Source organism: Malus sylvestris, chromosome 7 (genome assembly GCF_916048215.2).
Source record: "Malus sylvestris chromosome 7, drMalSylv7.2, whole genome shotgun sequence".
NCBI classification, from domain to species: Eukaryota; Viridiplantae; Streptophyta; class Magnoliopsida; order Rosales; family Rosaceae; genus Malus; species Malus sylvestris.
The window spans coordinates 35,485,450-35,496,375 of NC_062266.1; the positions used below are offsets into that span (position 1 = coordinate 35,485,450).

General features: G+C 37.4%; 1 protein-coding gene across 3 annotated transcripts; it reads right to left on the reverse strand.

Annotated features, from left to right (window-relative positions):
- Positions 1-1,114: 1,114 nt before the first annotated feature.
- LOC126628971 (dual specificity protein kinase YAK1 homolog) lies at positions 1,115-10,367 on the reverse strand. 3 transcript variants are annotated; one of them, XM_050298860.1, is made up of 18 exons: positions 9,665-10,365; positions 8,756-8,955; positions 7,481-7,634; positions 7,291-7,400; positions 7,086-7,155; positions 6,893-6,975; positions 6,714-6,792; positions 6,585-6,625; positions 6,369-6,491; positions 5,419-5,569; positions 5,117-5,231; positions 4,908-4,990; positions 4,740-4,814; positions 4,023-4,097; positions 3,122-3,942; positions 2,373-2,525; positions 1,578-1,873; positions 1,115-1,403 (listed from the first exon to the last, which is right to left on the reverse strand). In XM_050298860.1, exons 1-18 carry the CDS (start codon positions 9,809-9,811, stop codon positions 1,327-1,329), a joined length of 2,853 nt encoding a protein of 950 aa, XP_050154817.1. In that variant the 5' UTR covers positions 9,812-10,365; the 3' UTR covers positions 1,115-1,326. The 3 variants fall into 3 exon arrangements, with proteins under 3 accessions (XP_050154817.1, XP_050154816.1, XP_050154818.1); XM_050298859.1 differs by having other exon boundaries at positions 6,714-6,798; XM_050298861.1 differs by lacking the exons at positions 1,115-1,403; positions 1,578-1,873 and adding an exon at positions 2,061-2,279 and having other exon boundaries at positions 6,714-6,798; positions 9,665-10,367.
- Positions 10,368-10,926: the final 559 nt, after the last annotated feature.

A 10,926-nucleotide genomic window follows, 5' to 3' on the forward strand; every position in this document is an offset into this window, starting at 1 on the left:
GGTTAGAGAGAGTCTATTACTTGGCTCCATGTTTCACTTCACACTCTTAGCCCTCTCGTCTCACACATAACACTGTATGAGGTTATTGCAAAGTGATTTCCATTCTCAACTTTTTTCGACTATGCTCCTTAATTATGTCCTTTGGTTACCCATTCAATTTTATTCAATTCAAAGACTAAAAAAAGGAGTGCATAAATCACTCCTCTATTTGAAAGCGATTCAAGAGTGTCATATCATCGCCCACTACAAAATAATTAAGCTTTTTATTGTAAATAGTACCTTATACCCTACGAAGTCACCAATTTGGTCTTTTATATTTCAAACTCATCAATATTATCCTTGATTTTCTTGATTTTTATTTTTTTAAAACAATAAATTGTTAAATTAGTCACCAGCAGAGTTCATATCCACGTCGTCATGCAATGACTCAACACCTTTCCACTATTGTGATAAAATGCCACTTGCATCAGTATTGTCCTCTATTAAGTTGATGAGTATTTCTTGTCAATGTGGTTCAAATACGATTTACAAGTCAAAACCAATTACAGGTTACATGCTTACCATGTTATCAATTTAATGAGACGACGAGAAGAAACAATTGCCGCGGCCCAAGACCTGCATACTTACAAACTAAAGCAAGGCCGAAGAGAACAAGAAACAGTTATAAGCAAACAGTAATTCCACTACAATACCAGCAAAAACTCAACAGTTGGTGTTTATCTTCATTTGAAAAGATAAGAATGAGAAAGTAGATAACCGTAAATCAATTAAACAGCTAACAAAGGAAAAGAATTCCAATGCACAAACGCCATTTCAACAACGGAACAATAGCAATTAGTACTCAAACACATCTAAATGAACCACTAAATATTTAATAATACATAACCAAGAATGAACCATTATGCGGCTGCATTACAAACATCGCAAAATCCCAAGGTTAATTCTGAACTCCATTCATCAATTTACACCAACTCTTGAAATTCATTTCAGCAGCTGCAATTAATCTCAATAACTAGGTTAAGTTCCTTCAAACACATAAAAAGCAATTTCAGACACTATCTAAATTAAAATTCCAGCATTTGATATATAGATGAGAAGATTGAAGACATTGACGAAAGCAAAACTAAATGCATTAGATAAAACAAGAAGACAAGAGAATCGTTATCCACAAATTATATTTTGCAAGCACAATGAATGAGCATGATCTGGAAGAGGATTTCATAGCATAAGCCCGCTAGCTATGTGAACTCTTGAGTACAAGTTGTACAATGTTCTTTCCATCTCTCATGATCTGATTTTTCACAATAAAGAAAGCTAATTCCAACATCAAGAAATCCTCCCATAGTCCTTTCTTCCTCGGGATGCAGGTGGAATGCTAGTGACGGGATGACTGGCTCTATGCCCTACAATAGAGTGCCACAATTAGTTTAAATGTTCTCAGCTCCCCAAAACCCTCCATTCAATCCCCCCGTCTCCCATAAAGACATCATATAGCTTGGCATATTTTTTTACTAGGAAGATAGCAACAAAGGAAAGTGGAAGGTAGGAGTGGCTTATGATGTGAAGTCAGAAAGTACCCCATGACATGCCATTGCTGAATGAGCTATTTCCCGGAGAATGTGGGCCTCCAGAGTTAAAATTGGGAGAAGGGGGCTGCATCTTCATGTGATTCCAATCATTACCACGAGAATTGGTGGGTCGTCCGTGATTTGACCGCTGATATTGCTGTCCCAAGCGGCTTGGAGAGTTTTGTGATATATGAGGCATGAAATGAGAAGGTTTCGACAAACGCGCGCATCCAGCAAGTGGTTCAGTAGTTGAAGGAGGGCTACCCACCTCTACATGTGGATAAGATTGAATGGGTCCATTTTGTCTGAAAAGATGGTAGACGATTGTAATCAAAATCAAGCTAGGACAAAGAAATAAGATACGACAAGAATGACCTCTGTCCCAAAACACAGGGATGGAGATGTGTCAATTGTAATCTTCTGACTATCTCATAAGGAGAATTGTTTACTATTAGAAACCTCCATATTAATTGCACATAACGCAATAAAACATTTTGCAATGGAAACATTTGAATATATTATTACACATCCATCCATGTGTTTTAAAAGTTTACCGAAGACTGCGTAAGGTTTCTGCAGTATATGCTTTCACATAAAAATTTAAGATGAGGAAAACAAGGTGTGTAAATATCTTGTTGGGGATCCATCCACGTCTTAAAGTTACTACATACTGCGTCAGTTATGTGGAATATGCTAGTATACATACAATTCCTGTTGACAAAAACAACCATGTAGATTTGTTGAACTTGCTAACATAATTTCAGAGCAACTAAGTGAATAAACTTGGTAGATGATACAACTTACCGTTGAAAGGATGGACCTGAGCTTGAATTTGGCACACGGTTAAATCTTCCGGACCCAACCAATGTTTCTGCAGAACCAAGATGCATGCCTTGGCTGAACTCAGCAGTAAGGCAACTTACATCCGAACCATCTTCTTGCAGAAGAAGTTCATCACTGGAATGAGAATGGAAAGACAGAAAAAAAGAATACACATCAAATTCTAAACAAATATGAGGATAATAGATGACGACAAGTAAACCATCTTCTTGAGCTAATTCCAGTGAAGAAGCCCAATAAACTGTCAGCAAATTGGCATTCAATTTAATATGCTGCTAAATAGTGGATACTACCATCACGGTCAATGTATGGATAAACCCAATAATGGTTTGCTTAACCATGCCCAAACAATGCAATAATTTTGTACCGTATCATTCTTAAAATGCACTCGTTGGAAAAGTGAATGATTATCATGACTGGAGTAATTATAGGTTAAGAGATCATATAGGTCATTATGAATTACAATGAAGTAAGGCCATTATGGGTAACAAAAACCATTACCCAAGCTATGGTCATTACCAACCAACCATGCATCATGGGACTAAGTCTAACAGTTGGTCCCACTTCTTTCAGTTATCTGGTATACTGAGTTACAAAACTACCATCATATAGGGTCATATTGACTTTCATCATCTATTAATGAAAGAAAATGCAGCACACTCATGGGAATCAGAATACCTTTGAGTAGCAATAAAAAAAAACAGTCCGTTTACCTATAGTTGGGATCCCAATCCCCAGGATCAGGCAACGATGGGTTAGCCTCAGCCTTTTCATGAGCCACTCCTGTGGTCATTGGGAATTTCATAGGGGAACCAACTGCGATGGAAGCTGGCATGTTCTGGGCTAAGTAACCAGCAGAAATACCACTGCTTCCTCTCTGCTGCTTCCAGCTTCCAGCATTCGAGCTTAAATGCAAATGTGATGGTGAACTACCTAGTATTTGAGAGTTCCCCTCAGCTTGGCTAGAACTGGTGCCATCAGTAGCTTGCCCTTGCCAATGTGTTGATGAACTTTCTTGAGTTTGAGAACCTCCAGGATATCCCCAACTTTTTCGTCTATTGAACTGGCTAACTGCGGCCATCTTTCCCAAAGGTGATCCATGACAATTGCCCCTTGCTGGAGAAGTTGGACCATAATGTCCTGGAGAGCCAGCAGAAACTTGACTGTAGGAGTTTGGTGGAGTAAATTGTGAAGGACTAGTGCCTAGAGGTAGTGGAGCAAAGCTTCCTGCTGAAGGACTCATACCAAGTCCATTTCCATGTGAATACTGAACAATTCTCCGTCTTGCATCTGGACTACTTCCAAGCATTGATACATTACCTTGCGCGTGCATGTTCATCCCAGAAGGGCCAACTGGTGAATAATAAGCAAACATATTACTAGTATCTCCGTAACTTCCATAGCTGCTTCCTAGTCCGGTACCATCATTATAGCTACCATGGCTTCCTACACTGCCATAGCTATTAGCATGTGCATATGGAACCACCTGAAAATGTGGGTTGCTATGAATGGAGACCCTATTTCTACCTGGAATCTGCAAAAGAACAAATATAGTTATAGCTGAGATGATGAATGAAGAATGGACAGCCAAAAAATAGAAACGATTCAGCTTACATTAGGGGATAAACCAGCAGCAAACCAATGTCCACCACCAGGATGATGGTCCACCCTTATGTTTTGAGAAACAGGCTAAGGGAAGAGAAGATGACAAGAAGGATAAAGACAAAGAAGAAGAGAGAGAAAAAGCAGTTAGTAATATCACCTGCAGAATTTCTAATGCAGCCAATAACTAACTACTGTAACAAGCAACCTAGTCCTGGACGATTTGTCAAAAGTATGGATGACTAGATAAGAAAAATAGGTAAAGATTTAACAGCCAAAATTAATAGGTAAAAACCAATTGCACAAACAAATACTAAAAAAAACTCAGGATCTAGGACAAGGTCATCCTCATAATTCGTTATGGGACTCATAAGCATTTTTGCAGATGTGAAATAACAGCTGGAGTATAAAACCAATTTAAAATCAACTTTTCATTATTACCGTGCATTTCGTCACCAAGTATATACATATATATGTGTGTATGTAATATGTATGTACACAAATTACATCTGATCGAGGACTAAGGAATATGCATAATATACGGAAACCCAACACATAATCAATGTATCAATTTAAAAGAAATCCAAGCACAATTACATTGGATATCTAGGTCTGGCTTGACATGTCTAACGTCTTCCACACAGTTGGATTAAGTCACAGTCCATCCATATAAACTATGAACGAAGCTTTATGAGAAGGTTTAAATAGTTCGTATGTGGGTTTACTTACCATGTGAGGGGTCTCTGAGGGAGGTTTATAAGGGTGTGTAAAAGGTTCCCCCGTAACAAAAGGGTGTTTTGAAGCCTGCAGGTACAAGTTTAACTCACAAATCCATTTCCAAGTAACTACTTTTGTGCTATATTAGAAATAAAACAGCAGAGAAGACAATTAAACAACCTGAAAGGGTGACCAGCGTTTTGCAGGATCAAACTCTACGAGTCCCCTCAAAAAATCAACCAAAGCTAGTCGTATTTGAGTTTCTGCACATATTTGATACCACCCAACAGCATTAGTAACTTCAATAAAAGAAACTAGTTATGATTCATGAATTAAGTCGAACTGTTCCAGTGTTGTCAGCTTTGAACATTCAAAAGCATAAAGCAAACCTTTAACCATGTCTTCCTTAGGCAAGTTCTTCCTATACGGATAGCTTGTAACAATTTCTTCAAGCTTCATATGATTAAAATACTCTTTCCCAGTTGATGGCCTTTTCAATTCTCTCTGAACAGAAACCAGTGACCGTAAGAACTAAACCAAAAATATTAAACAGTGATTAAAACTAAACAAAAACAGGAGGGGAGGGGAGGGGTATAGTGCTCCTCACTTTTTTCTCTTTTCTCTATCTATATGATCTCTTTTTCCTAATATCATTTTCATATTCCAAAAACTTTATATTTTTGACACTTACAGCTTCATATTCTGCTTCTGTTAATGCTTGATAAGCACTTTTTCTATTTGCAGAATGTTCCCCGTTCTCCACATTGTGCACACTCCGAATGCACTTAAAGAACTTGCTTGTGTTTTTTGCCTCCTTAAGTACATAATCTGGGGGTTGCCCTCTGCAACATGTTAACCATACATAAAAATGTGTTTGAAAATTGCGTCTAAAAAAATGACAAAACTACCTTTTTTAAATAATAATTCTGAGAAAGTGACAACCAATAACTGTGTTAATATCATCTTATAGAGAAAAAGTGATAAAATTCACCGTTAGAAACCAGTTACAGGTCAAGAAACAGCAAATTGTAGACTCCAAGGCTTTAGCTACTGGTAACTCATTAAACAGCGAATTGTCTGCATAGAAAATCTCAAATCACCAAATGGTCCCTTCTCCCCTCACCACTTCCTTCCCAGGGGAAATACCTACCAATAATCTATTGGAGGCTAGTTGGACATGAAGTTCAAACTGTGGCTCTAAATCAATTGGTGGCTAAAATTTAGGGAAAAGATGGCGGTTTGGGATATTCATGTGCCAAACAAATATTAACTTTGGAAACTCCAGTAACGACGGACGTCGAGTTTACACTTTCACTAGGCTAATTTTTGTTGTGTGATGGGTGGAAAGAACGAGGAACGATGAATAACAAAGAAAGAAGAGGAGAGTAAGAGCATTCATAATATTAGACATTGAGATAAAGCTTTAAGGTGAATTCTTGATTCAATACTCAATAGAACTAATTTCATAAAGAGGACCAGAATATTAATGTGAACTGTAAACAACAATCATGAAAAAGAGAGAAATGATAATGATAGAAGAAGTAAACAAAGAAGATATTTATGAAATCATCCATAGTAGAATGGTGCCTTATAAATTAATGAATATAGGTTCCCTTCATAAGAATACTAGTATGAGCATACCCAAGTATTTCAATCATTCGCCTTAGGAGGTCAAATTCTGAAGCTCCTGGGAACAATGGCAACCCCAGAAACAATTCGGCGACTATACATCCAAAGGACCACATATCAATAGAAGTAGTATATCTGTCAAGGGTTAAGAACTAGCAAAATACCCCGATATAATGAAATATGAATATAAAAACTGGACATAATAAAAACCTCTAACGCAAAGGATACTGATAACCAAGGAGAACTTCAGGAGATCTATAGTAACGACTCTGCAGAACAAATGAACAACATGCATCTATGAGACGCTCCTCTGAAAGATATGACTTTTATAAGCCTTGAAAAAGCAGTAACACAAACCTGAATGTAGGAGTAAACAGTTCGATCTTCCATGCAGGCAGATCCAAAGTCAATAATTTTAATTTCTGCTGGCTTAATACTGTTGCTTTCAAGGGAAAGTACTCAATATTAACATGAAAGAAATCTATCACAAAAATAGCCCAAACTCATCATTAAAAAAACAAAAAAAAAAAAGTCACCTTGTACACAAAAGAATGTTTTCCGGCTTCAGATCACAGTGAATTATCCCAGCATCTTTTAACAGAGCCAACCCATGTAGAATCTATTTTAAAGCAAATATTACCCCAAAAAAACGACACAAGAAGGGTTAAGATCTAGCATCATCAGAGGGGAAAGAAGTTCAAATTCAATTACAAGAAGGAACTACCATACTTGTTTCGAAAACAATTGAACAATGGTCAGGGATAGTCCCCTGAAATGATTTATCTTGATAAGCTCATACCTGAATGACTTAAAAATGTCAAAAGATGTGCGAGGAAATACTAAAGGCAACAATTAAACAAAAATAAGAGTTCAAATGGTGCATCAAGTTACATTGAGTCCAACTACAACTAATTAGGTAGTGTCAATGACTTACAGATTCGTATCAAGCAGTTCAAAGCAAATGCACAAATGACGATGATACACAAAGTAATCATATATACGCACAATGTGATGCTTATCCTCAGGATCATATTTCCTATTTAACTGCAAAACAAATGGCAAAGAAAACAGTAAGAAGTTCTGAAATTGAACATGAGAGTCATACTGAAAAAGAACAGCATTACCGTTGTCAATATGGATACTTCAACCAGGGCTTGTTGATAGTATGCGGGTTGATTTTTGATGATCTTCACAGCTACGAAGCTGTTGGTCTGTGGAACCCAGCATTTAGCAACCTGGCCAAATGTCCCATGTCCAAGAACATCTTTGACAACGTATCTGAAAAGGTAAGGAGAAAGGACCTAAAAACATAATACTAGCAAAGAGGGTCTAAGCTAGTCGGCCACCATGGGAAAGTACAGATAACAACATCCTTTTGATATCTCTTCTAATTTAATTATACGTTTGCATTTCTGTTTGACTTTCACGTGTGAGACATCATATGAACAAATTTGATGGATTTACAAGTACATAGTGTGAACAACTAATAGATGCAATTTAAAATACAATGTTAAATTGGAGAACTTATTGCATCAAAAGTTTAATCTAATAGGAAATGGGATCAACAATGTATATTAAGCGGCAAGAGATAGCACATGGACTATGTAACAAACCAGTAAACTGAATGACAGAGAAAAGAAGTAAATCACAAAAACAAACAAGGCTCTGCTACTATTTTGCAAAACCAATTGTTTTCACAAGCTAAGCTGATACCAAATGGGCCCCACAATTTATAAGAATCCAATGCACTGACAATGACAGACGTGCATCAACCTCAGAGAAGTCTAAAATGGTAACCATGAGGCTGAATCATCAGATAAATAAAATAAAAAGTAAAACTTCTATGGAAGCAGATTAAACAAGCCTAAAGGGAAATCAGATGAGTTGATGGTCCTGCAATCCTAAACCAAACTAAATATCCAAAAGCTAGAATTAAAGAGAGTTATTCTTCCTCATATGCTCTCCATAAATCAAAACACTCACAGGTAGGAAATCCTAAACCACTCCAGTACTGGACATGGCTCAACCCAAGAGTTGCATAAGTAGCATAAGAAGTAAATTAGAGTTATGTCTAGAGAAGATCCAGAAAAAAAAATATGCCAATAGCATATATATGTCTGGTGTAAAGAAAAATCTGAACAACGGTAAGTAAACTCAAGCACAGAAGCTGGACATATGCTAGCCATCTCAATGATTACCATGTTAGCAAAAATATGAATTTTTGACAGAATAAACTTGCCTATATTCAAATTAAATATCAAGAGGACAATCTCCAATTTTTTGTCTTCATGTTAACAATTCTCAATTTTCCACAAAGCAGTGAAGCAGAAACTAGGAAAAGGTTCCTTAAGAGTCCGTCAACATAGCACAAAAAAATTAAAGCACAGACAAGAACGAACCTTCGCTGCGTGTCTAGATTAACCAAGACAAAGTTTACAGTCAAAATAAGATCTGAGTTGACATTATCATAGCCATCATTAAGTACTCCACTTGACGGGGTGGTCAAATATCTCTTTGGATTCAATTCTTCTGAATACTTAAACTGCGGATTGCATACTTGGTATGTTTCAACTATGTCCTTGGTTAGCCTTGCCACAAACTGCATAGCAGAACGTTGTATATCAGAATAATATCTGCTTCAAATCAATTCAATCATTTCAAGTCGAGACATGTATACAGAGAACGATATAAATTTGACAAAAGGAGAGAAAAAAAATGCTATATAAGATCATATAAAAAAATATAGCAACTAAAAAACGTTTCCACATTGATGGTACCACTACTCAGGGATAAGCATAATTCACAGGCTATCCCAGTTAATTGGTGGTACCACTACTCAGGGATAAACATAATTCACAGGCTATCCCCAGTAAAGTTATAGTATCCCCAGTAAAGTTATAGTATAACAACAACAACATACCATACATTTATGTCACTGACTAACATCAACATCCCTAGGTGGGTGAGGGTACATGTCAACCCTCCCAAAGTTAAGAATAGGTCTATGCCCGCTAAATCTCTGTGTACGATTAACTGTTAATCTACTTACTGAAATTTATCTATTGTATTTCACATATCCAGGAAATAATAGCACGAAGAGCTAGTAGTGCATTATTAGAGTAGAGCGCCTCCCAAGCCTTCTCCCAAAAAAGACAAAGACAGTGGGTGGCTAGCAGACTAAGTCTTCTCTCACCAATGGGAGCTCAATATATAAATATACTCTAATTCTGTAGAAGAAAGCAAGAATTGAAGTGAATGGCTGATTGCACCACTTAAAAAGTTGCAAGGAAAAATGAAAAAACACTTACGGGTCTCCTGACAAGGACACGCAGACATTGGGATTTGCTGTTGGCAGCTTCATTCTGCGTAAAATAAGGATTAAAGGCGAGCTGGCCGGGACGCCACGAAGAGGCAGCGGAGTTTTTGGATTGAGTATTAGGGCTGAGCTCATCCATGGTCCAGACCGAAATAGAAAATCAAGCTCCAACCCAGAAATCGCCCATCCCCAGAGTCTCCATTGACGAAGATGATGATGGAGATATCGTATACATATACACACAACAAGTACAACAACAAGAAAAAGAAACGCACTTTTAGCTATTACTGCAGTAAGGATGATGAATCAGCGATTGGACGGACCTGTTGGATGCTCCAATTAAGCCCAATAAGATTAAGACCCCACCAACCGATTCCAATCCCATCCTTCATTTCTCAATCCCAGAACATTACGAGCCCATCGCCGCCAGAGGATCCATCAAACTATCTGATGATCCTGATTCTTCTGAGTTGCCCAATCAAGACGATAAATACGAATAGGATTTCCAGGAGGACAATCTGACCCTAATTGCATACGTTGTACATGAATAAATTTACTTATCTTTACTTATCGGGTGATTGTGGCAGATGACCAGGGACGATGATGACAGACAGAAGATGGACGGAATTGCGATTTGGGGCTTACAGCAAAAAGAGCATATAGACATTAGGAATTGTGTTGTGTGAAGAAGCCACCGTCTTTCCTCTTTCTTTTTATTAATTTCTTGGGTAAATCTTAATTTATTACCTGAAATTTCTTGGTTTTTAACTTTTCATAATTCAAGTTTTTTTTTTTATCACAATACTTAAATAATAATTTTGACACTTTTATACATTTATTAAACTTTTTGTTAAAATAATTGTTAAATTGTGATGTGGTTCACGTGAACAATAACTGAGCGTCAAATGTCAATCTGGATTCATATAGATATTAAAACAATTAAAAATTAAAAGTGAAAACATAAATAATTTAAAAAGTTGTTCGCCTCCTAGATGGTCGAGGTTCAATCTCACCCCCTACGTCATCTTCCCCCGTTATACAACTCCATTTCCTGCCGCTTGACCCTAGCTCGGCCCACAACACGGCCAACAACTCATTACTGCCATCTCCAACCGACCCGGCCAAAGGGCTATAAGGTTAAAAATAGCTTGAAATGACACGAAAACTGTCTCTAACTGAGGGCTAGGCCAAATGGCTCGTGGGCCCCAACATGCCAAAACCACCAAATAAGGCCAACCGGCTGGCCTAAAAGAG